We start from the raw sequence: 27764 nt of genomic DNA, 5'->3' as shown, positions 1-27764 counted from the left end.
TTATCCCATTTATTTCATTCCTGAAGCTGATTAGAAACAAGCAACTCACTACCAGACAGAGAAATCCTTTCCTTCAGTGACTGTCTAACCTATTTCATACCTCTCATGCTGTAGGCTTGAGAATGAAGCATCTAATGAAAAGCAGGAACCAAGGCATTACTAAGGTAATAGGCAAGAACCTGTGTATTCTTTTACAAGTTAATCACTAAAGGGATGTTGCCTATAACATAAATTATACATAATTAGCACTCTAATTATGGGAAACCTGCCTCCAGGTAATGAGCATTAAGCTAAAATACTTTTGTTTAGCTCACAGGAAACATCCTGACCAGGCCCAACTGTGAATGACTGCAGGAAGGAAGAAATTAGCACATCCCCTCCGGAGACTGACCAGAACCAGAAAATGTGTGACTTTACTCCCTCCCCTTTTAGTATAAAAGAAGCCTAAATTCTAACGCTGGCAAGAGAGTTCTTTGGGACACTAGTCCACCATCTTCTCCATCTGCTGGCTTTCTGAATAAAGTTGCTATTCTTTGCCCCACCAACTCCTCTCTTGATTTACTGGCCTTTCATGAGGCAAGCAGTACAAGCTTGGACTTTGGACTCAGTAACACCAATAACCCAGAAACCCAGCATATCTACCCGGGAGAAAGAAGGCAGGGACTGCCATATGGTGCCTCTTAGGCTTTTGCACCCTACTCTGGCAGATACTCCAACTTGCTTCCACCTGCCTCTAACCTACACCCACAGAAAATTTTTAAAAATGAATCTAAGCAGACCATGGCTCAGACGATTTTCAATGACATACCTAGCTTTTTCTTGCTGATGATACTGGTACATATTACTCAGATGATCTGCCTGGATTCAGGCAACTTCTCACCCAATCTCTTTGCCTAGTCACTGACGCCCCCCCCCCCCCCCCCCCCAGCGGCTGGGTCCATTACACCTGCCTGAGTTATAAACCTCTGTGGCAGTACTGGTAGTGTGCTGGAGCTGGCCCAAACTAGCTCATAAGAATGAATTGTTAAAGTTTCAAAAACTTTTCAAGCCCATTTATCTCACTTTGGTAGATTGAAAGTGATCATGGTAGGAGTATTCATACCAGGGAAATTGGCACAAGCTACAGATTCTCTTCTCCTCCCCCACTCCCGCAACACCCATGATTGCTACCAACCCACTGCCTGTTTAACTTGCAGAACCTGCCTGCAGATCCCTGCTTTATCTAATTTCCATGGATGTATCATCATGCCCACCTGATCTTTTCTGTCTGTGGGTATTTGGTCCCACCCCTTCTAACTTACCCTATCTTGCTGCTGCCCATGTCTTAGAATGGGAATATACTGCCAAAAGCTACCTCAGCAGCGGAGATAGATATCCCTCTCGTCCAGAGTATGATCTGGCTTCAGAGTATAAGTTAACCTGAGTCTATAGGTGGTTTGTACAGGCATTAGCTCTTCAACCACCCATCTTATATCTAATAACTAACTGCCCTTCTGTGGCATCCCAATGTGTGCAGCCCAATTTTAGAGTGCTATAATGTGGCCCCAAGAAAGTCTTAGAAGTGAAGATGCATACTAATTAAATATAAAATCTTCAAGTAGTATTAAAAAAAAGAAAGCATATTTTGGCAACATAGGTGACCATTTCAGAAAGGAAAAACTACTTGGAGCAGAAAACATATATAGTTTTCCTCTTTCCTTCAATTTCTCCTAAATCCTGCTGCCGTATTTTTCCTAAAATACAGATCTTATTGTGATGTAAAATTTTTTGATGTAAGTGTATATGGTTGATAAGGCTCTTGCAATTAATACTAATTTTTATATCTCAATGAGAAAGAATAATTAGGACTATATAACAATAGATAAAATGATGCAAAACTCATTTGGAATTCAAAAGTACAAAATCTGGGGATTATACACTCCGAATTATTAACATCCTGCTCCCATTATTTATGATGATTACAAATTAAATGTAATTCTATTTAGTTTATCTTCCTATATTAAAGAATTGGACAACTAGAAATTACTCCAAAACTTGCTTAACCATAAGAGTAATGTCAGGGTCTTGTTAAAAAAAGGATCCTGAGCAGACCTACTGAATCTCCACAAGGAGAGACTTGGAACATTATTATAACAAAAGCCATAGGTAATTTCGTGGTCAAACAATCTGGAAAATACTGGTGTGGTATAATCTCCTATTTTTTAATAAATGAGGTAACTGGTCTGGAGAAGTAAAATATTGATGGTTAATAACAGCCAACCTGAGACTATTAATTAACTTTTCACTATGTCATAGTTTAAGGCAGTAGACAGAATAATTCAAGATTTATAAGACATTATCTCCACAATAAAAACAGAGAACTAACCTTTATGGAATGGCAAACAAATGTATTACATGACAGCATCAATATTGATTATATGAATCATTTTCAAGAAATTACATACTTTTTGAACTATATGAATCATTAAAAAATGAAACATATATTTTAAAAACATGCCTAAAAAACAGTTAACTAAGCTAATAAAAAAAACTGCCACATTACTTTTTATGACCTGTTTTCAGAAGTCCCATAGTATCTTTTCTGCTGAATTCTATTTACTGAGACAGTCATAAAGACCCACCAAGTTTTAAAGAGGAGGGTTGCAGTGGGGAGAGATACAGACTCCACCTCTGGACTGGGAAATTGCCACGGTTTATGGGATTGGAAATGTTCTTGCAGCCATTTTTGGAAAATACAATCCACAACCATGGGTTCTTATTGAACATACTTGGGATGACTTAACTCATAGTACAACCCCACGTAATTTATTTTAATCTATACAAATGTATCCAAAAACCAGGTTGAATGTAGCATGAAACTATAGGTTAATCTAAAAGAGAAACTTTTCAAATGCATTTTTAAACAGAATGCTTTTAGCATGGTGAAAATATATGATTGTGGTTATTCATTTGGTCATATGTAATTGGTCAATAAATAGGTATATACTTTTGGTTGTAAATGTATGCGTTAAAAGGTAGATGGGGTTTCCCTGGTGGTGCAGTGGTTGAAAGTCTGCCTGCCAATGCAAGGGACACGGGTTCGAGCCCTGGTCTGAGAAGATCCCACACGCCGCGGAGCAACTGGGCCCGTGAGCCACAACTACTGAGCCTGCGTGTCTGGAGCCTGTGCTCCGCAACAAGAGGACACGACAGTGAGAGAACCACGCACCGTGATGAAGAGTGGCCCCCGCTCGCCGCAACTGGAGAAAGCCCTCGCACAGAAACGAAGATCCAACACAGCCAAAAATAAATAAATAAATTTATATTTTTAAAAAATCATCTCAGTTCAGTTGCTGCCCAGCTGCCCTTAATTAAAAAAAGAAAAGGTAGATGTAAACACAGCTGTCTCTCTATTTCTCTACTACCTAAACACCTTCATATATATGTGGGGATACATCATATATATGTACGTGTATGTGTATATATATATATATAAACACACACATATATACAGTGTCCTACTAAAGCTAATTCAGCAATGTCATTTTTTTTTTTTTTAAGAAACTTTATTCTCCACTAATCTATTTCCATTTTCTGTTTAAGAGTCTGTGGAAGAGGGCTTCCCTGGTGGCTCAGTGATTGAGAGTCCACCTGCCAATGCAGGGGACACAGGTGCGTGCCCCGGTCAGGGAAGATCCCACATGCCGCGGAGCGGCTAGGCCCGTGCGCCATGGCCGCTGAGCCTGCGCGTCCGGAGCCTGTGCTCCACAACGGGAGAGGCCACAACAGTGAGAGGCCTACGTACTGAAAAAAAAAAAAAAAAAAGTCTGTGGAAGAGGGCTTCCCTGGTGGCTCAGTGATTGAGAGTCCACCTGCCAATGCAGGGGACACAGGTGCGTGCCCCGGTCAGGGAAGATCCCACATGCCGCGGAGCGGCTAGGCCCGTGCGCCATGGCTGCTGAGCCTGCGCGTTCAGAGCCTGTGCTCCGCAATGGGAGAGGCCACAACAGTGAGAGGCCCGCGTACTGAAAAAAAAAAAAAAAAAAAAAAAAAAAGGAGTCTGTGGAAGAACAAGCTGAGACCACTCAGTGGTCATTCCTACCTGTTCAGTGGCCTGAGAAGTGCGGGAGCTGCAGTCCAGTCCCCAGTGGTGGGCTAAGCGCTGCAGTCTTCACTAGGGTAACCGCTGGTTGGGTACAAAGGGCGCCTGCAGACCCATCTGCAACCTCACGTCGAGCAGCAGTAAATTCGAGAGCTGGAGCAGTCCATTCACCCTGAACTTCCTCCTGGGTCACAGCCCTTCCAGCAGCGGCCTTCTCGGCATCTCTTCAGAGTAGAGATCCGGCTGACCTCCCCCGGGTGCTCACGGGAGCTGGTGCCACGCATGCGCAGAACTTCCTGCGGGCCCCGCCCCACATCCACCACCGCAGACCCAACTCGGCAGCTCCCTTGTTGTTGCTGTGGATGGTGATGTCCGTACAGCGCAGAGGAGAGACTGTTGACACAGTGATGGCAGGCCGGTTAACGTAAAACGCCTACGAGATCAGCCTGGATCAGTAATCACTGAAAGTCGTGGCTCTGGGAAGGCGGCCTGGATCTGGTTAGTGAAGTTTCCAGAAGAGAAGTGTCTGGCAATACAAGTGGCTCCTGGCAGCAGCAAACTTCAGCACAGCTCGCTGGCCAATATTCCTAGAGGATATGACACTGACATCAGCCCTGTTTCCAATGGCCACAACGGCGCGACCCGCCAGGGTAGGCTTTTCCCAGGTTCTCCTTAGGTGTATGAGGTAACGTCATCACTTTTCCTTTTGTAGATGTACTGTTCCATTTGGTAGTCAAGATTGGTGCCACCTAAGTGGGTTCCTGATCCAAGGCACTGGAGGAAATTTTTCTCCTTCATTTGCAGGACATCCAGGGCTCCGGACTTTGTGAACGTTTCCCTTTAACCTCTGAGGGGAACCCAGAACAATGCCTTATGGACCCCTCTCTGGGTAATGCAGAAAAGCAGGAATGTCATTTTTAATAAATAAATAAATAAAAGCGTTATATTAGCAAATTAAATTGTGGTCAGTTTATGTGCAGTGAAAAATTTGAAGAAAATCCGTGACATTCTAGATCTGGAAGAATTCTCAGCTCTTTGCAGCTAAAGGTCACTGTTATGAGCTGAATTGTGTCTCGTCAAAATTTATATGTTGAAGCCCTAACCCCCAATACCTAGAATGTGACTTTATTTGGAAAGAGGGCCTGTAAATAGGTGATTAAGTTAAAATGAGGCCAATAGGGTGGACCCTAATCTAATCTGACTGCTGTCCTTACAACAAAAAGAGATTTGAACACACAGAGATACCCAGGGCACAAATGCACAGAGGGACAGCCATGTGAGGACACAGCAAGAGGGTAACCATCTGCAAGTTAAAGAGAGAGGCTTCAGAAGAGACCAACGCCACTGACACTGTGATCTTGGACTTTCAGCCTAGAACTGTGACAAAATACATTTCTGTTGTGTAAGCTACCCAGTCTGTGGTAGTTCATTATAGCAGCCTAGTAAACTAACATAGTCACTCAATCTACTATTTGAATGTATAAACAGAATTAGATATCTTTCAATATTTTTCTAAATATTCTATGAAGAATTTTCTACCCAAAAACTTTAAATACAATTTTGGGAAGTCTATTTGTAAAGCCTCATGTTTCCCTAAATTTCCCTCCTACACTTGTGCCCCTGAGCAGTCACATTTACGGTCCTCTGGCCTTGTGTGTTTGGGATCCTTTTATAAAAGACAGTTCTGAGTATATTCAAAGCATGTTATTACCACAATTCCCCAGGAAAAACACACATATTGTTTAAGATTAGAAGTTCTATTATGAAATCACCCTATGTTTAAATAACCTTTTGGTTTTAATTGATGTTTTTAAAAAAATGAACAAAACGCAGTGTCAGTGTCAGAGCATTTGAGACTTAATAGCCATGAGAGACTTATGCACTCCTCGGTGTGATTATAAATGCATTGCCCTTTCTACACAAGGATGATGCTATGACCGTACAATCATTATTTAAGCATAAGCTGACAGGAGAAACAACAACAACAAACTTTGTCTCATTTAAAAAGGGAAAAATATATTCATAGTTTTTTTAAAAAAATAGAAGTTGCAAGTACTTGTGTTTACTTATGTAAGTTTGTTGGTTTGTGTCTGTATATCTGTGTTAGCATATTAATTCAATAGATTAAACCATTTATGAACTCTGTGTCTTAGGATAAATTCCTAAATCTAAAACAAAACAAAACAAAACAAAAACAAAAAACAGTCCCCTCATCTATAAAATGGGGGAAATAAAACTCTGTCTCTGAAAGATTGAGGTGGGAGGATTAAATAAGAAAACATATGCAAAACTCTTGGCAAAGTGGCTAATACATAACAAGAGATCAATCAAAAGTTGGCAACTATTAGTTTTTATTACCATAAAGCTCAGATGCTGAATTTCTCAAAGACAGAGACCTCTGTTATCTTAGGGCCAGCATCATGCCCTAGAGAATAGGTTCCCTATGAGTATTGTAAGTTGAACTAAATTATCTGTTGGGCTGAACCAAAATATATATTATATTACATTTACACATCTTATACTTCTGTTACTTTCTAAAAGTATTTTAATATTGCAAAGCAAAAAATTTTATCAAATGTTAAAGCAGTTAACTGGGGAAAATAAACTATTTTAAGAAACCTAAGTTAGTTTGGGCTTGATTCTTATAAACCCAATGCTTTTAAACAATATGTAGTCATTAACCATGTATGATAAGAAGACTTCTGTTTCAAAGAAAATTTAATAATTTTGTTGGTATTCCAATTTGCTTTATTGATCAAAAATTTAATTTTTCCTTTGCTATTTAGAGTTGATTAATTTGATTTCTGATCTTAAAAACTTTAATCTTTTTTTTTTCTGAAAAAAGGTAGAACATTTTGCTAATTTTCTACTTTCAGGGGTCTGCCATCAGTTCAAGGCTCAAAGCTGATAGTGGCACAAGTCCACCCAATTTAGCAAAAGTGAGTTCTCTGTTCCTCTCTAAATGTTACAGAGAATTCATTACCTTTTTTACACTTAAAAAACTGAAACAGTAAGCCAAGGATATTAACACATCATGAACTCATAAGAGGAAAGCCTATCTTATTGCTGATTTCTTGCTCTTACAATTTACCCTAACAGAGGATTTCTGGAAAGGTATACCAGAACCATAGGACAGTGAGACTGTTGGGTGATGGAAGGATCACGGGGATAGAATTCAGGAATCCAGATTCCAGCCCTGATCCTGCTAAATCACACCATTTCTGGTGAATATCACTAAATTTCTCTGGATCTCAGCCTTCTTTTCTGGAAAACAGGGAGTATGATGTGTGTATCCTTCTCCATGAGAATATGATTATGCTTTGAAAAATGGAGAACACAATTTAAATATGGGAAATTTTTGTCTCATGTTGTCTGCCATGGCATATATTTTTCTCTATGAAAATGAGTATTGAGTAAGCCAATGCCACCAATAGATCTTATGAGAATTTAACAATGTACTCTGAACATTTACTGCATGCCAATTGTGTACCACTTATTGCCTGGCTACTATGAACTAGGGACTTGAAATGTATTACTGTCTAATCTTTAGAAGGCAACTACTAGGTAGTCATTTTTATTCTGATTTGACAGAGCAAAAACCATCAAGAGCATCAGTCCTGTATGTTTTGTCCACATGTGCAGGAAAAATGTTCTAGATTGGAGCCAGAAAGCATGACTATTCCCATTTTATAGATGGAGCTTCTGAGACTCAGAGAGGTTGAGTTGCCCAAAGTCAAACAGAAGATTACTGACAGATATAGGCTCCAACACTTCTGGGAGATGGGTACCGGGGGCTCCATTTAACCTATGGGGAAACGGAGGCTCAGAGAGGTTTAAGAATCTGCCCTAAATTTCCCAGGCAGAAAGTGCTGAAGCCAGGATTTAATACCAGGTCTGTTGACTGAAAAGCCAATGTTCTTTTCACTACCACACTGTGTAAAGGGAAGCATGTTAGATACACAAAATATACCTCCTCCTTTTATTTAATACACAGTTGTAAAATTAATCATTTTGCATTTTACAACTTCCTTGTTCACTTTTCCCTCCCTCCTTGACTACAAAGCCTCTCTCTGCTCTTCTGCCTGATTTAGCTGGTCTCCAAAAGTCAAACCTGTTCTATTTTCTTTTCAGAGAGAAAGGTTTATATAGCATCATACTTTCTTTTTTTCTTGCAAGTTCTGCTTATATTGCTGAGAGTTCAAGGACTATCTTCCTTAACAATGCCAGATCTTTGATGCATTAGATTTAGGAGAACAGATTCAGCGTAAGGATGAATTGACAAAAACTCTTTATTGAAGTTCAAATAGGAAAACTTTGTACCACTGCAAATAATCAAGATTTTAGCCAACCCTCTTTGTTCGCAACATCCTATGGTATTGATATTCTTTAGTGAACCTTCTCCCTAGGAAGCCTTCCTTCTTCAAATACCTTCTTTAGGTTCTCTCTCAGTGCTTTAATACCTTTACTACTTTATTTCTGCTCAATGCAAACTTTTTGGTTTCTCTTTTCCTAGTTAGCACCATTGGAAACCAGATGAAAGGCAGCTTCTCACTTTGCACTGATAGTTGATCAAGATAAGCCGACAAACACAAAGGTTACAGAGATGATATTGTACAAGCTATATTAAGGTCGGGTAACCAGAAACCCAATAAGGTGGATTAGGGGGAAAATCAGCACAGATAATCTTAAGCTTCCAAAGTTTGCCCTGAAAAGACTCAGTGCTAGCCTATTTCCTTTGCTCTACATAAAAGAACATTTCTTTGCTTTTGGAGCTGTTCATTGTCATGAAATCAGTTATTTGAATAAAAATCCTTAAGGACATTTTCCATGCTGAGAGTCCTGCTTTGAAAAGTGCCTAATTATCTTATAGTCCTGATAGGTACCCAGCGTGCCCTAGACTTGACATTATTTTCTATCATTAGACCCCATGAGAAAACTCTGCAATGTAAATACTTACTATCAGAAATATTTAACTCACTTCTTAGCCCATAAATTCTTCTATTAATAAGAAAAAATCATTAAGGGATGCAGTAAAATATTATGGTTAGAAGGATGGGCTTTTAGAGTCATTCAGGTACAGGTTAAATCCAAGATTGGGCACTTTCCATCTGTCTGACCTTGAGTAGTCCCTTAACTACCCTGTGGCTACAGTTTTCTCATCTGTAAAACAGGTAACTGTGCCCACCTTATAGGTGGATTTGATCATCTTCCTTCTCTTTCTCTAGATAATGACAATGATTAGCGTCACCCTATGCATAGATGGCTTACCAAACCCAAACAAACAATACAGTTGTGCTAGGAGTATTGTGAGGATCATTGTATAGATTACTATAAAGGTTAAATAATATCTACAAAGTACTTATCACTTGGTAAGTGTTTCATAAACAATTATGAACAGATATGCAAAAGTCTTAGGTTCTTTATGGTAGATTATGTGGCCACCAGATCTTTTTTTTTTTTTTTTTTTTTTGTGGTATGCGGGCCTCTCACTGCTGTGGCCTCTCCCGTTGCGGAGCACAGGCTCTGGACGCGCAGGCCCAGCGGCCATGGCTCACGGGCTTAGTTGCTCCGCGGCATGTGGGATCTTCCCGGACCAGGGCACGAACCCGTGACCCCTGCATCGGCAGGCGGATTCTCAACCACTGCGCCACCAGGGAAGCCCTACCAGATCATTTTTGAAAGCAAATCACAGACCCAGTTCTGCAACACATATAGACCAATATATTGACAAATAGACATGAATCAGGTGACACAAAATATTCTTTATAGCTTGATAAAGTCCCAGCTCTTGATACAGTTAAGCGTTCCATTAGCATCTTACATGAAATATTTTCTCAAAACAAACACATCACTAGAAGTCCTCTCACACCAATGGCTGGAACCAGTCTGTTTAGGGCTCAAGTCTTAAAAGCATTATTTCTACTGCTAAAAGCTTCAGGACTCCTTGAATTATTATACCCTGTTCATGACTGCTTCTAGAACAATTTTAGCCAGTACAGGTATCCTGAATAGCTTTAATTTTTGCTGATGAGATGGTCTTCTTACATTAATGATGCTGGTCAATAAGCCACCATTTTCACCTCCGAAAAATTATTTGCCATATAGTATGCTGTTTATGAATAATATCGAACATTCTTATTTCTAACTTATTTCCAAAATCTATGCTGAAATAAGCTAGATTTTGATAGCATAGATATGAATAATAGAAGTGCTTGCATTAGTAACCTCTAGAGCATGGAACTTCTAGTTTGAAAGCTAGCTGGACGGCCCTGGACTGAAATTCTTGAATAGAATGTTTCCAGCACCTAGGATGTACCCTCAGTCAAATAACACACACACAATACCACACTGCATATTTTAAGCAATAATCAATCCAATTTAAGCATGCGTTCTTTATGAATGAAAAACAAAACATACATTTAAAAATCAATGATTATGACAATCAGCTCACCTTATTTTTTTTTTTTTTTTGCAGTACGCAGCCCTCTCACTGTTGTGGCCTCTCCCATTGCGGAGCACAGGCTCCGGACACGCAGGCTCAGCAGCCATGGCGCATGGGCCTAGCCGCTCCGCGGCATGTGGGATCTTCGGGACCGGGGCACGAACCCGTGTCCCCTGCATTGGCAGGAGGACTCTCAACTACTGCACCACCAGGGAAGCCCAGCTCACCTTATTTTTATCTACTTTCTCACCTTGGGTATAGTCTTCAGAATAAGAAAGCTGGTAATGGGGATTTGCCATGGGAGCCTCCATAGTATAGAATGACAGATTTGAATGGAAAAAAAATTTTTTTAAAGGAAGGTGAGTGAGGGTGGCCAGTGTATGTGGCTAAGATGACAATGCCTAGGGCTTACTAGCCATTTGAATCTTGGATCTCAATTCTGAAAGCCATCTCGTCCTTCAATGCCTCTCTAGACTAGGTTGAAAACTGGTCAAGATCCTCATAACCTCTGAAGATAGGGTCATTGTGAATAGTTTCTAGCTGAGGGAAAACATAGACAATAAGGTACATTGTTAACAAATGTCTTTTATCCAAACTTGATAAATGGTCTGATGACGCTGGAGGGAGACATGAAAAATCTGCTACTTGTCCAAGCAAGTTGAACGTCCACTAAAAAAAAAAAAACTATCCACAATGCTTATTTCAGACTTTGGAACCCACAATGCTAAAGTTTATCTGTTCCCTAGCTGTCTTAATGTCAAATTCTTTTCACCCACCACCTCGCATAAGAAGAAAGAAAGAAGAAGTTTCCAAATACATGACTGCTTCTCTGTTATTGCCTGTTTATAATTTTTAAAGGAAGAGATAACTAGGGGAGTCATATTATATCATTAGAGCTTTACAAAGTACTAGCGCATTTGTCTATGTCTCTACACTCTTTATTAACTGTGCCATTCAAGAGTTGTATAGAACAAACTTGTCAATTAGGAAATAAGCCATACTCTAGAAACTTCTCATTTAAATGATTCATTAGAGAACACATTTCAAAAGTACAATGTACAAGAGAACACTGCCACAGCTGAAGTCACAAATCTCTTAAAATCAGATAAGTGGAGATGATAACATCACTGACAAAAACATAAACCTAAATTAATTTATCTAATACACATAAAAGTTATGAGACATATATGAAAGTCTTAATATCCAGGAAAATTATGCAAAAACATAGAGTTAAATAATATATTTTTAAATGTCATGGAGAAGAGGGACCTGTAGTAAAATACATAAAAGTTGTAACAGTTCATGGTATTTGATTGTCTAATATATATATATATATATATATATATATATATATATATATATATACACTCAACATTCTCCTATATTCTGGGAATATAGACTATAAAAAGCATATTCTCAGAATATACATATTATTTAGAAAATCAATTCTACCTTTTTCTCTTCTCTAGAAATTCTCCTGTAAATAATCTTAAAATCACTGTCTTATTAATAATCACTCTACTATAAACAAGGGTAGAATATTTACTCTTTGATCTTGATTCCTTGGAAGTAGTGTTTCCGGACTAGCCAGAAAGTGTTTCATAAGTCAATTCTGGAGACAAGTGTTCTACTCCTCGTTCAAATAAGCCTCTCTGTAGCATCAGTTCTTCATGTGTAGATTAACTGTGTAAACCACATTTTATCAAAATTCTCTTCTAGTTTTAAAAGCTACGTGTTTGTGAAATAACTCAGTTTCTGAAATCTTTAAGGACTAGAAAAACATTTATATAAGTTAAATGAAATAATTATACTTATTAAAAAATAAATTTGGAGTCAAAAAATACTTGTTAAACTTTTAGTAGCAAAACAATAACATGAAGACATAATTAACGTTTACCAAGCTCCCATATGCATATTCTCTCCCTAGAATGTTCCCATCAAATTTCCACAGCTCATTTTATTATTTCATTCAGCACATTTTGAGAAGTATCCTTTTCTCCTTCACTGAATGAGGGCTCATGGATTACAAAATAATTTTCCCATTAATTGTAAGCCTAATGAAGTTTGTAAGGAACGAGCAACCACTCTGCTTCAAGGAGGAAGTATTATGTGAACCAGGATTTGAATGATAAAAAGGAGATTTCAGGCAGAAAATAGAGAACAAGCTACTACTCCATGCTAAAAGAACAATGTGAACACAGGAACAAAGGTGTCAAAGAGAAAATGTTGAGAAGTCCAATATGGCTAGTTGGAAGGAAGTGGCTAGTACAGTTGATGAGTCTAGGGATCTACAAATGTTGTGGCCAAATTGTGGGGAGCTTCGGATTTTATTCTCTAGGTATGGAGAATCAGAATACATTTATAGACAGTGAGGTGCTGTGCCTAGATTTTTATAGATGCTACAGTAATGTTGGCAGTGATGATGAAGTGGATGGTAAGAAGATATTTGGTGAAGTGGACAGGACAGGATGACATTTGGTGAATATACTGCAATAGTTTAAATGAGATTGATCAGCTCTGAAGTGAGGCAGTGAAAACAGAAATGAATGATACATTTTAGAGGAGATTTTTGGAAGTAATTAAAAATTATTTGGTATAATTACTGGAAGTATTAAAATATTTGTCAGATGAATTAATTAATGAATAAATAATATGAGTTATTTCTGCAAAGTTGAATTAATAGTTTTAAGTGTACCAGGAAATTCTTTCTCTAAGATCCATTGGATTTCTTTTTACTCAGGTTTCTACTAGAATGTTTAAATAAGTTTATTCCTTTAGAATTTCTTGATAATCTCACTTTTTCAGTAGGTCATGATGTCTAATAACTTCTAGGTTATTTGATATCCATGGAGGATAATGATCTTTGTATATTATAATTATCTTCAGGAAACACTCCTTTCTTTTTGTCAACAAAATTCCTTTTGATATGTGATCAATATTTATTAACAACACTAAATTGAACATTCTGAGTTAATATTGTAAACATCTCTAGATTTCATAAAAGTGTTTAAAAATACCTGATTTGGTATCATACAGGCTCAACATTTTTTCAGGAATATAATTATTTACTGTTGTTTTTAAATTGGACCTGTGATTAATTTTTAAGCACAGTGTAAAGGGAAAAGAAGGCCGACTATCAATAATTTAAGTATTTACTATCCTTGGCAATATTTTCTAATCTTTATTCTATAATCAAGAAAAAACTAAACAAATGAGTTTGATGGTATTCCCTGAATATAAGAAATTTGGGGTTTTTCAAAGAATAGTCTGTGAACGAATATCTCTCATCATTTTTAAGGCTGGTCAAACCAGACACCAACAGGATAAAGGAAGCTTCACATTTTTGTAGCTTGTGGCAACTCCATAGGAAGGAGGTAATCTTTCCAATTGACTTTAGCAGAAAAATACCTCAGTGGATTCTGATTAGCCCACCTCAGGTGATATACCCATACCTCACCAATCAGGTGATTGGCCAGACCTGGATCCTAAACCCACCCCTACAGTGAAGGGGAAAGGGGAGGCAAAGCCTTGTGAATGACAATCCCTTCTGGGAGACATGGGATCATCTTGTGTGATTTCTACAAAAGAAAGTGGGATGATAGTAGCAGAGGAAGAAGAATAGGAGAGGTGTAGAGCAGATAAAAAATCCTAACCGTTGTCCACATGCCTGGATTAGATCAGGCCTTTTCCACTTACCAACTGAGGGATCTTGAATAAATTACTTAACATTATTGGTCCTTAGTTTCCTTATTTATCAAACACAAAAATTATCTCCCTTACATGATTGTTGTGAGAAATTGTTGACGTCGTATAAGCTCTGGGCCTTATCCAATTCCTGCCTCCTGCCTGGCATCAGTAAACTAATTCGAAAAATATTTAAGAGATTCGCTGTGTTCTGCTTACTGTACTAAACACTGAAGATAAACTAATGAGTGAGGACAGTCATAGTCAGTGACTTTAATCGAATAATCACACAAATGTTTCATAAATGCTACAAAAGAGGGAATTCATACTTGAGTTTATAATAAGAGGGGAGTTGATCAAATCAGAGGTTAGGGAAAACCTGCCTGAGGACAAGAATATAGGGAATATTGAGATGAGATCTAAAGAATAAGAAAATATTTACTGGGTAAAGAGGAGATATGAGCAAAGTGGTCTCTGCAGAAGCAGAAGGAAGAGTATAACCAAAGGGTCTGAAATGGAAGGGAATCTGAGGAACAGAAAAGGTTTCTTCTTGCCTCTGGAGCAGGGAGCACAGCACAAATTGACTTTGGAGAGGCAGGGAGGGGCCAGACCCGGGAAGCCTTAAATTCTTTGCTTTTCTTTATTCCAAGAGCAATGGCAAGCCACCAGAGTTCTCAGCAGAGGAAGTTTTGTGATCAAAGAGTGACGTGTCTAACAGAGGGCAGCCAGAATGGGTGAACAAACAAGAGATGTTTCAAATGCAGAAGACTTATTAGATTTACTTACTAAATTAAACCTATCTCTTAACGTAAACAACAACAAATGTTAAAGCTCAAAAGAGAAAAATCTTTCCAACAATTAGATTAATCAAAAACAGCATGGTGTGGGCTTCCCTGGTGGCGCAGTGGTTGAGAGTCCGCCTGCTGATGCAGGGGACACGGGTTCGTGCCTCGGTCCCGGAAGATCCCACATGCCGCGGAGCGGCTGGGCCTGGGAGCCATGGCCGCTGGGCCTGCGCGTCCGGAGCCTCTGCTCCGCAATGGGAGAGGCCACAGCAGTGAGAGGCCTGCGTACCACAAAAGAAACAAATGAACAAACAGCATGGTGTACCAAGTAGCACTGAAAGTATGCAAGTAAAGACTAGATAATCATGGATAGACTTTCTTCCCAATGTATCAAATGTTGAACTCCCTGCACCCTATAACAGGAGCCTACTTTTCTTTTTTTATTTTATTTTATTTTTTTGCAGTACGTGGGCCTCTCACTGTTGCGGCCTCTCCCGTTGCGGAGCACAGGCTCCGGATGCGCAGGCCCAGCGGCCATGGCTCACGGGCCTATACGCTCCACGGCATGTGGGATCTTCCCGGACCGGGGCACGAACCCATATCCCCTGCATCGGCAGGCGGACTCCCAATCACTGCGCCACCAGGGAAGCCCAGGAGCCTACTTTTCTACGAGAAAAAATTCCTGCTGCTTCCTATCCATTTGGGGCATAGCCCTACCTCTTGTTCACTTTTAAGTAGCTCCTGGTTTTCTTCTGCTAAGGGACTAGATGCTGGCCTTTGTCTCCTCTCAAAGGCCTACACCGAAGAAAGATCTTTGTCTTTCTGACCCACTTCTGACCTCCTGATGGGCTTGCCCACAGTCTTTGATTTGCATGCTAGCTCTTCTAACCTCTTTGGTATCTGCTTTCATATTCTCTTCATTTGATTTCAAGTATCATGATTATACAGCATAACTGTAGTGCCTCAGTATGAAGGAAACAACAGATACAGAATTATGGATGAGAAAGTCAGTGATGATATTAGTGTAGCTAGAAAGCCATTGAGCCGTGGAGGTGGGAGGAAGAGAAAGAACTGAGAGGGAGAAGAAGGGAAGGAGGGAGGAAGGGAAGGGAAGAGAGCGAGTCACTAGGAGATTAGTATATTGAGTCCTGAGATGAATTATCCAGTTGATTGAAAAGAAATTGGGTTGAATTTCTGCTAGGTCGACTCCCCGGTTTCTTTAAACCTGTTCTAACCTATTAGGCTGTTCCTTCTTATTGGTTTCATAAAATCAGTACAGTTAGATTGATGTTTGCCAAGCTTCAGCAATTCTACCAATGTCATGATTTTTGTCAACATACACCTTCCTTGACTACCAGTTATATTTATTTAATGTTATACATTAAACTGCTTTTAAATTGAAACTTCAAATTTCTTTTTTCTAAGCAATAATCAACTTGGAATCATCTGTTTGATATGATGTATGTGTGTTATACATGTATATATTATATACATTTAAAAAATACACATTTTAATTTGTACTCATTTGGTAAAATAAACAAAGATGTTCATCAGTGCAGCACCTGCAGTCACCTGGGGAACCTTTGCAGGTATGCATGCCACCCTGCTAAACCCCTGATTGGTGGCAAGGTCATAGAGCCTGCAACAGGGTCTGAAATAGAATCAACCTTTCTCAAACTCGTTTCCCTTTCCATTAGACCATAATGATACATCTCAGGAGTGTAACTCCTTTGTGCATAATATATATGCAACTCTTCGGAAGATTCTGGCAGACCAAAATTACTCCTAAAGGCTGGCTGTGTTACGATTGGGATTGGCAGAGAGGAGTCATCAGTTAGATGATTTTCCTATACCGTGGCAATTGCTTCTGTTTTCAGACTTCTTTTCACTTCTGCTTAAAATGGTTTGTAGCACTGTTTTGATTGAAAGTAAAAGTAATTATTTAATACTCTGAACTTTCAGTTTTTTCAAACATTTATTTTCGTAACTATGGAGGGGAAGGTAGCCTCCTATAGTCAGAGCTCTGTAGCCACTTGGAGGGAAGCACTTGATGAAGGATGCATAGTGACATAACAAGCCCACATTTCCACTCCATGTTCTCCCTGAATGTGTTCGCTCTTGAGTGTGGTGGAGAGAATAATGCACCCCTGCCATGCCCAAAGATGTCAATGTCCTAATCCCCAGAACCTGTCAATAGGCTATGCTGAATAGCAGAGGGGAATTAAGATTGCAGATGGCATTCATGATGCTAATCAGCTGATTTCGGGAGTACAGCCTGGATTATCCAGGTGGGCCCAAGGTAATCACAAGGTTCTTAGAAGGGAAGGGTAGAGTGGGTGATATGAGGACTCAACTCACCACACCTGACTTTGAAGAGGAAAGAGGCTATGAGCCAAAAAATCTGGATAGCTTCTAGAAGCCTGGAAAGGGGAGAAAAGGAACTCTCTAGAGCTTCTATGGGGAACACAGCCCTGCCAACATTTTGCCCAGGGAGATCCATTTTGGACTTCTCACCTCCAAACTGTAAGATAATGAATTTGTGTTGTTTAAAGCAATTAAGTTTTGGTTATTTGTTACAGCAGTGATAGAAAATTAACACAGTGAGCTTCAAATTTTACCTAGTTTCTCATGGTTATAGGTTTGGCATATTCGTTTTTAAAAAAGGCACACTGAACTAATTAGGGCAAATTTGGAATCCTACTCTCTTATTAAAATACCTAATTCCTAAATTTACACATCATTCTTATTTCATAGACTATTGATGTTAATGTCTAGTAAATATTTTCTTTTAAAAAATTAATAAAATGCTTTTTAGTGTTCTCCAGTTATAAGAACAAATATAAAAGGGTTTTGGAGCCTGCCTGCGGCAATGAAGACACAGCGCAGACTAAAAAAAAAAAAGCTGGGGGGTGGCAGGGGTCGGGGTTTGGAGACTTAATATTTGTTTTAAGTATTTTTTAAAAGCTCTATAGGGGACTTCCCTGGTGGCGCAGTGGCTAAGAATCCGCCTGCCAATTCAGGGGACACGGGTTTGATCTCTGGTCCGGGAAGATCTCGCATGGCTCGCTGAGCCTGCGCTCTAGGGCCTCCGAGGCACAACTATTGATAGCCCCGCAGGCCTAGAGCCCATGCTGCGCAGCAAGAGAAGCCACCGCAATGTGAAGCCCGAGCACCGCAACCAAGAGTAGCCCCCCACGATCGGGCAACTAGAGAAAGCTCACTCGCAGCAGCGAAGACCCAACGCAGCAGCCCCAAACAAAGAAACAAACAAAAAGCTGTATAGCCAGGGCTCTGGATTCAAATTAAGTTCTGCCATTTCCTAGCTGTGGTTTGGGAAAATTGACCTAAGACTGTTTCATCAACTATAAACTGGGAATAAAAATGACAGGACCTATACAATAGATTTATGGGAAAGATTTGACGAGATAATCTCTGTAAAGTACTTAGCACAGCGCCTGGTATGTAATTAAGTGCATCATATAATGGTTATATCTACTATTATTGTTGTTGCATTATCTTTCCGACTCCAAAACCTTCTCCAGCAAAAAAGTAGTTTTCAAAATTCTGGCTGTGTTGGTGATCTCCACGTTTAATAACCTATCTCTTCCCTTTCAATCTTAATTTCTAAAGAAGCAGCAGTAAACCATTCTGGAAACAGCATCTCCATTAGCAGTATTCAATCCTGAGTCAACAATTATTTCAATGATTAAATATTCATTCACTAAAGTAATTGTTTAAAAAAAAACAAGGGTAAGACAATGGCCTAACTATATAGATCCTAATTAAGCTTTAAAAACATTTCCATAAAGCAGGACGGGGCGAATTGTTTGCTAGGCCCCCAGTGACCTCTCCCGCACCGCCTCTACAGAAAAGAGGGAGCTCCGGGCCCTCGCCAGCGCGCGAGGTACTTCTTCGTCCCCCGGCGGTGCCAGGTGAGCCCCGGAGGAGCTGAGAGGCCGAGCAGGGACTCTCCACTACCGCGTGCAGCGCGAGCAACGGCTGCATGGTGTCCAGCTTCAACCTCGGCGCCCCCGCGCCCTGGTAGCCTCCCGGCCGTGCGCACACCGGCCCCCCGGCGAGGGGACGCGCTTGGCTTGATTTGTCCAACTCTGGTGTATTCGCGGGGCTCCGGCCGCCCTCCCGGGTCTCCCTCCCGTGCCCCAGCCCAGTCTTGCTTCCCCGGAGCTCCGGAAGGGAAGGAGGCGTGTCCGGAGTAGGCGGGAGGGAGCTGTATAAAAGTGCTAGCGGCTCCCCGGCCCGGGTTTCACTCGCTGCCTCTCTCCGGGACCGGGAGCGCTGCGCGAAGCACGGGCAGTGGAGAGGGCGCTGCGCTCGGGCTACCCAATGCGTGGACTATCTGCAGCCGCTGCTCATGCAATATGCTGGAGCTCCAGAACAGCTAAACGGAGTTGCCACACCGCTGCCTGGGCTGGATCACAGCGCTGCCTTTCCTTATGAAGAAGACACAAGTGAGTAGGGCGCGCCCGGGAGCTCGCCGGCTCTCTAAGAAAATCGCGCCTGGAGGCCGGCGCGTCCTGGCCCCAAGTGCCGGGGCGTTCGGGGCTGTGTTTGCCGGAAGAGCCTGGAGGGCGCTGGGGAGGCGGGCGTGGCGTGCGAGCCCCAGCCGCCCGGCCCGGGTGAGCCTGGGAGAGGAGGAGTGGGAGTGATGAGAGGGAGCCCGTGTCAAGTTTGGAGCTGCAGCCCTTAAGTTGGGAGCTGTCAGTCGGGAGCCGCAGTTCCTGTAAGATGGAAGGATTTGTTCTTTGGCGAGAGAGTTTAAGTGATTACTGAAAGGCATGTCTTTGCACCGGAGACATTTTCCCGTGGATTTCGGGGACGTTACACAACAGCTCCCCACGCGCCACGCTCTCTCGGGCACCCAGATTTCTGTGCAGCCCCTGGGTGGGTACCTGGCTCGTGCGGACGCGGGTGCAGTTGCTGGAACTTAGCCAACCCAGAGTTCCTTAGTGGCCGTGTTCGGCTGGGCGGAGAACCTGCCCGGCCAGCCCCGGGAAACTTGACTCCCGCGGCGTCTGCCAGGTTTGCGGCTCTAAGCAAGAGAGCTCTAGAGGGGGTAATACCTCCACATTGCACCCACTTTCTTCCATTACAGAAGAGAAAAAGTTGTTTGTGTTTTAATGGGCACCTCTGATGGTAGTTTTTGAGGTAATTCCCAGTGCTGCAAAATTGTGCATTATACAAAAGCACAGTAGTAAAGCACCGTCCAGGGGTACAATTAGTTTTGTTTCGTTTTTTGGTTTTTTTTCTTGCAGCAGATATCTGGATTGTCGTTTAGAAAGGCCCGCCACTGTACTCCCATGCACAGTTCTTTTTGCCACTGCAGGTCTTACCTCTACTTACTTCTCCCCTTAGGAATTTTTCTGTTATCTGCCGCGGGTTGGGTAAGGCTGCCCTTTCACCCCCCAGAGGTGCTGTCGGAGATTGCAGTTCCTGAAGTGTGTCGAAGGGGTGGAAGTGGTGGGGAAAAGGTTCGTACATATCTTCAGTTTAGAATGTGCTGAAAATGCTTTATTTAATGACATACTTAGTGTCATATTTTAAATAGGTGTCTAGACCTGGGAAGGGTACACATTCAGAGGCGAGTAGGAAGACTCGAGCCCATTGCACCCGTGTGGAAAAGGGCAGGAGTGAGGGACGTGGCCTGGCAGAAAGGTTTGTGTAGTCTCTAGGGCAGCTGCCCAAGACCCAGGAGAGGAGCGCTCCGAGCGCAAGTTCCTCTCCTGCAAGCAGGTTAATTTATAGGCAAAGCACCTGGGATCACCACAGTGGGCTGTTGAAATGCAAATGTTAAAGACTGGCAACAGACGAGAAGTTTAACATCATTACTTGATTCGTACATGCTTTCTGCTTTGTGGAATAATAAGCATGGGCGGACGGGGAACCAATTCTTTGTTATAGTAGCATCTGCTCACGTGAATGGTAGTGGTGAGATGTGGGTGGAGAAACCGCTACCTTCTAGTTCAGGAAAAGAGCCTAAACCTTCCTATTTAAACAAGATCACTGGAGACAGATCAGGTTAATGACCAACAATCCAAAGGGGGGCGATGTACTATCAAGTCACTTTGAGAGTCAGTAGGATTGATGATCCTTGCACCCTTGCTTTGCAAAACAAATGTGAGCTCTGTAATCTCCTTTCTCACTTTGATTAAATGGCTGTGTAAATTGGATTACATGGGATAATTCCATTGAAAACTAGAAAGAGGTCAAACTAGCCTGAAACTCCTTGGTGTTAGTGACTCAGTATTGCTGACCAGAGACACTGCAGACGGCTAGGTATTTTAGAAATGTGACCTGCTCAGGCCGAGTAAAAGTGCAAGCCCTTTGGGGGAACTTGCTGCTGTTAAAGGACTGAAGGCAAAGGAGGGCAGTGCCCTTGGTGAATGAAGGCATTCATTGCCTGGGATCTAATGACCTTCAAGGTTTCCTTTAAAGATACTTCTAGCAATTCCACATTCTTGCCACAGAAAAAGGGGACCCTGGAAATGGCATGAAATCAATGAAATAATCGGTGGAAATGGGAGAGGTTGCTTAGATCCTCATTCATATTGTTAAATTTTCTAATCCAAAAGTTACAAAGAAATTTTCCTGTGCACCTCTGTACGGATGGAGAGTAGCATAAGGAAATCTGACATGAAGATGTAAGATTGTTCTACTGAATCTAATGTTATACTTGCCAGGGAGGAATATCTATTAACATTCAATAGTTTAAATAATCATTTATAAAGATGGCATCAATTCCAGAGTTCTGTTGTAAAACAAACAGTTGTGTACCCTTCCATTACCCAAGATATAAAATGAGAATTTAATGATAATTTTAAAAATACACTTGAATTGTGCAGCTCTCCAAGAATCATAGGGACATCAGGCATTCTGGACTTTCAGTCCAGCTAAATAAATGTGGAAATTCGCCAACAACCACTTGAGGTTTGATAAATGATTCTTTAATTTATTTAGCACGTGTGATGAACTTTTAGCATACGGGAAATAATTACACGGGCAGTAGTTGTGAAGAGCAATTTTAACAGTAAGTTTAGTCACAAGTCTACAGAAATGAAAGCATTTTGCATTTTTCAGATTTCTGAATGTATTTTATCCATATTGTGTGGTTTTACATTTTCTGAAGGGAATTGTGTCTCTGGCTTAGAAAGAACATCTATTTCAATGTATAATCATGTTTTTTCAATGTAATACTCTGATAAACTGGTATATTAAATAACAATTGGACATTAATTTGCAAGACCAATTAGAAAAGTGCTATCAGTTTAACAGGGCTGGCGCCATGTTTATTGATGTTGTACTTACATTTTAGTTTTGAGATGGTCTGGTCTGTGAGAGTTTTCACAACTGCTGTCAGTTATAGAAATATGAAGATAGGAAAAATTCATCTGGCAAACGGTGTAGAAAAGGCCATTTTAGGCACACATTAGTTCTCAGAAGAAGCAAATAGAATGTTTATTAGCTTTTGTTTTTCCAGAGAAAATATCCCTCTTTTGTCTGTATGAGGTTTGTCATCTGGGTGATGATGCAAGTTTACAGAAAAATTTAACATTTATGAAAAGAGCATTTTAAAATTTTGTCCTTAAAATCACTCCATTTGGAATGTGTGCTTTGAACGATCCTAATTTTTGTAGCTTTTAATTGATAGATTCTGCCAAGACTTTAAAACTCAAGTGCTAAGTCGATTACATGCAACATAAAACAAGGAAAATAACCATATGGAAGTCTGAAGTCCTGAGCCAAACCAATTAAAATCGCCAAATTTTATTTATATCTAACTGCTGATTTGGAGATAGCAAGTTATGAATCACATTTATTCCATAATGATAGGGTTATTGAAATCTTTCCATCACCATCAATAACATTAAAAAAAAAAATTCTCCCCAAATAGCTAGTCTGAAACTGGAGGTTTCTTGCATGGTCCGGCGAGCCCCACTGCATGTGCCCTTCCCCATCCATGTCTAGGGAATACCTGAGATACAGCGTCGAGGTCTTAGGTTCTAGCTTTTCAAGACTTTGATTCTAATTCCGTTTTACCACTGGTAAGACAAATGACTTTAGGCACATGGTTTAACTTCTTGGGATTTCCAGTTTGCAATCTGCACAATGATTATAAAATAGTTATAAAGATCTGTAAGGATTAAATGAGATTTTATATATGTCTGTATCCCAGCACAGTGGCTTACTGTAGTTACAGTCTGAATTTATTATCCCTGAGAAGAGAATTGCCTGCCGACTAACTTAAAAGCCAGAAAAAACTAGCTTTTGCAGGTAAATAAATGTTGCTTAACCATCAAAGCACAGAGACCAAATTTTCATAAATCTGGATCTCTGCATTCAGCCTTATAAACTGATACCTGTTTGTACTATCAAATCAGGAATGTGTGAAAAGAAAGGCTATCTGTGGCAGGAGAGATGATAAATGCTTTAAAGTTTTTCTTAAAAAGTGAAAATAAGAGAGTTAAAATTGAAAATAGGAATAGAAAATGGGAATATAATCACCATCTCTGATTCACTTTCATATTTCCATACTTTTGCTCTCTAAGTTCCCCTTGTCTGATTCTGAGGGTTTATTTCATTTCATCTTAGACTAAAGAGACTGGGTCAGTTTCCTGTCCTTGGTGTTCTTGAACTTGCTCTTCAGAGTGAGGACAAGCATTCACGTCTGCAGGGTGTCTTTACCAGGCAACATGTGGTGACATTTTAATTTTTTTCATTATGCAAGGTTGGGAGATTTTTTTTCTTCTTTTCTTTTCTCAGTTACCTTAATGTTCCCTTTCGTAAATTAGGGTAAGGCATTTGGATATAAATCTGTCAGGAGTGATCTTTTATCTTTGTTTTCTAGTACATGAATCATGAGCAGCTGCAGGAGACTCTCTTTTTGGTGTTAGTCACCTGTGTAGTCAGAACAATTTATAAAACAAATTGAAGGAACACCAGGATGCTTTTATAATATATGCTGTTTTCAGGGTTATTTTGTTTAGACTTTGTCTCGTAGAAACCATTGACTATAGCCTTACTGATTCATAGATGCAGTGAGATGTTTTTGCCTTTTCACTGAATTATGGGCACGCTAAAAACTGTTTACAGGGGCTGGGAGTTGGAGAGAATTGTCATTCTTCCATCTCTACCTATTTCCTTCTGTCCAGAAAAATGGAGGTGATGGGGGTGATTTTCTTATAATTAGGCCTCATGGATCTTTTTCTAAAATTGCAGTGTGTGTCATCTAAAGGAGGACTGTCCATTACGTAACTCTCTTTGTCTTTTGACTACATTTTACTATTTTTTTCTAGGCTGCCACATTGATTTGGTTCTTAGGGGATGGAGTTCATTTATTAGCGCAGGTACTATGTTGTATGACTTCGGGAAGGCATTTGAAACTCTCTGGACCTCAGTTTCCTCCACTGTAAAATGAGAGAGTAAGACTAGGTGATTTCTAAGTGCCTTCCAGTTCTACAATTCTCTATGTCTAAGGTACTAGTAAAATAGATGTTTGAACCAGATGGCATTTTAGCTTCCGTTGGTTCTGAGATTCATGTAGTCATTGCTTTGGTGTGAATAGAAATTTTAACCACTGTTTTATGATAATAAAGCAACCAATGGGGGAGAAATGAAGATTTCAACTTAGACTGTTCTACTTTTAGCCTTTTCACCTGCTACTTGATATTTCTCTATAACAAGAATGGTATTTGCACTTGCTATTTTGGCAATATCCATAGTTGAAGGAGATCTTTACTTTCTCTCTTCTAATCTTTAAATCCTCTAAGTGAAGAAGAATCATAAGGCAAAGTCAGACAGCCAGAGGAGGTCATCTTACATAACTAATGAATGTCTGCCTCCCCATATTTGCTTATTGTTTCTACCCCTGCGGTCTCCAATATCTGTGTACGTGGAGTAGAAATGGAGAGAATTTGATCCTGTAGTGGAAAGAACTTTCGTGGAGGGAATCAGAGGTACGGACTCTGCACTTGGCTCTGGCTCCAAGGCCGGTCACTGGATCTTTGTAGTCTTGGGCAAGTCTTGGGCAAGTCACTGAGCCTCAGTAATATTGTGCCCTAGAGTTAATCCTGAGAAGAAGAGTGAAGGGGAGAGGGCTGCAGCTGGAGACACAGAGGCTGAAAAGGGAGGGAGCAGCCCTTCTGCCTCCGGGAAAGACAGTTTCTGTGGATGGCACGTTGCCGAGTCTCAGTCTCTCCTTGCCCTGACTTTTTGCAGGTCTGGACCCCCTCCTCCAGGCAAGAGACCACGGATTCCGCAGAAAACATGACAATGATGATAATGCTCTTCTGCTCTAAGCACCAGCAAAATCTAGTGAACTTCCTGCTAAAACCATGTTCAGAATTGAGGCAATGATCCAGACACTTAAAAAAAAGCAGCAGTAGCTATCTTTCATTTATCTGGATGAAGGAATTTAGCACTTGACTTTGCAGGTGTAGCTGTTGCCTTGGGGCTTGGAGTGCTGCTGATTAGAATGTAGTCTCTAAGGGGGCAGTTAGGGTGCCTTTTCTGTGTTCCTGGTGCACAGACAGCAGCTCAAAAATCTGACAGTGGCCTTGCAAAGAATGCCTTTGCTCTCTAGGGTGACCATGCAAAAGGGCGCACAAGACGAGAGAGCCAGAGCAAAGACATTGTCAGTGCTCACTTGAAAAAGTAAGCCCCAGCCTCCTTCACCTTTGCAGAAAGGGTATCCCCACTGTATAATATACCCTGACTGCATACTGTGCCCCCATTGGAGACCAGGGAGGACAGAGCACAGCCTGAAGGGGGCCGTTTTTTGTCTTGCATACACATACTCTGTTGCCCTTTCAGGAGCAGAAGTTCATCTTTTGTTCAAAAGCCCTGTGGATGCTTAGCACTTTTGCCTCTTTTTCCCCTTGACTTGAAATCTCTGAAGCCAAGGACCTTTCCATTTAAGTGCCTTTACTAAAGTCTAGGGCTGAATCACATCTTGTAATTGGCCTGTTTCTTCTAAATGCCAGTGTTTGAGTGGTAGTAAACCAGGTCGCCTCTAAAAATTACAGCTTAATAGTGGTTGTCTATTGTGAGGAACCCCGTTGTGCTGAGTTTTCCACTGTTTACTTGGGGTCCCTTTCGCAAAGCCTTCCTAGACAGCTGCCTTGTGAAAACACAGATTCCTTGATTTCCAAGAAGAGTGTTGCAAAGAAAGTAGGTTGTGTTTATAAAGGCCTTGCACCCTTCCTGGTATGCGTTGTCCATATGTATGGCTGTTAAAATTTACATTCACTGCAGAACTTTAGACGGGAGGAGGAAGGCAGGGTAGAGGTATAAAATGGTTTCTAATGTGATCTAGAAAACCCAAGGATTGCGAAACAAACCCCGGCAGTCACACATCGTTATTTATGGTTCTGTGTTAAACCTACAGTTTAACACTTCTGAAATAGTCAACACGTTAGGGATTTCCATTTTTGATAACCGACTAAAACCTCTGTGATTACTCTAGTTTGGATCTCTGGCAATTTTAGAAAGCTGCTATCTTCAGCTGGCCCTACCCAGAGATGTCTGATGTGGTCTGTTAGTTGGAGAACTAACACAGGTCACTTTACTGTTTGTTAGAAAGATAAATTATCACAGTAAAGGAGCTGGGATGGTGCTTTCTGCTTCCAGGTGGTGCAAAGGGGTTGCTAAAATGCAGGGATAATAAAGTAGCTAGAAAACGTTCATGAAGAATCAAAAGGAGGATATTAGTATAATGTTTTTAGTACTGGATGAAATAAATTCTATGTAGAAAAGCATCGAATGACGAAATAGGGTTTTTATAATCTGTCCATTGTTACTCAACAAATTGTAACAGTTTTGTTTTTTTCTAATTCTTAACTCCTGCAGAGGAAAATACTTTAAAAGTTTAGGACACGTTTGTTTATAATGTACTATGGCCATAATGGTACTCTACATCTTAACAGTACCAGAAAATAGTGGACTATAAAAAATAGTTCCCCGTTTGACATTTGGATCTTTCTTATTCTTAAACAACTCCATAGACTTTTATCGATTTGACCATTTATTGTTTGCATTTCTGTATAAATGTCACACATAAATGATTCAGCTTGAAGGAATGAAATTTACTATAGTCTATGTCAAGCATTTGACATTTAAATGTGTATCCATTTTAAATACTTTCATGATTGTTTTGTAAAATCAAATCACCCTGATAATAAGATCATGCCCAAATGGCACTTAGTAGAAAACAGTTCCAAGATGAAGTCAAAGAAATTTTCTTCTGGGAGGTAGGTACTGTTTTTTTAAACCCCAATTCACAGATGAGGAAAAGGTCTTTAACTTGCCAACTCCAAGTGTTTTATGGTCATGATTAACACCCAAAGAGATTTAGCTGGCACTACCACAGTGTATTAGTGCGGCCTATTCAGAACCTCAAAGATACATGTTCTGCTTATAGGAACATTAAATCAAAACCAAACACAATTCAGATATTAAAAACAGTTGCTGTAATAGTTGGCAACAACATTTTGTGATTCCAGTTACCTAGCAGAGTAGCTCATACTAGAGGTTCAGTGAACACAGATGGAATGTTGTTGAATAAATAAATGCCTGATTTCAGGTTGTTAAGTGCCAATAACCTTTTTTAGAAGCCTTTTTCTTCTTTTTTTTTAACAGAAGGCAAATTTTAACTACTGTCCTGGCTCTGTTATACACAGATGTGTCTGGTTGCTGATTAGAAAGGCTACTTTGTTCCCCATTTACAGTATTAATTTTCATTGAATGTGCACTATTATTT

General features: G+C 40.5%; 1 protein-coding gene across 9 annotated transcripts in view; it reads left to right on the top strand.

The window, feature by feature from the left end:
• Positions 1-19251: 19251 nt before the first annotated feature.
• Positions 19252-27764, top strand: part of KITLG (KIT ligand) — an 89503-nt gene continuing 80990 nt past the window's right edge. For 5 of the 9 annotated variants that reach the window (XM_059080104.2, XM_067009844.1, XM_067009842.1 and 2 more), the window contains exon 1: positions 19254-19461. In XM_059080104.2, the coding sequence (XP_058936087.1) occupies positions 19447-19461 (15 nt within the window). In that variant the 5' untranslated portion in view covers positions 19254-19446. Of the gene's footprint in view, positions 19462-27764 lie in introns of all 9 variants that reach the window. The other 4 variants (XM_067009846.1, XM_067009845.1, XM_059080103.2 and 1 more) reach the window with 3 other exon arrangements.

Source organism: Kogia breviceps, chromosome 12 (assembly GCF_026419965.1).
Source record: "Kogia breviceps isolate mKogBre1 chromosome 12, mKogBre1 haplotype 1, whole genome shotgun sequence".
Classification (NCBI taxonomy): Eukaryota; Metazoa; Chordata; class Mammalia; order Artiodactyla; family Physeteridae; genus Kogia; species Kogia breviceps.
This window is presented reverse-complemented; position numbering and strand designations above follow the sequence as displayed.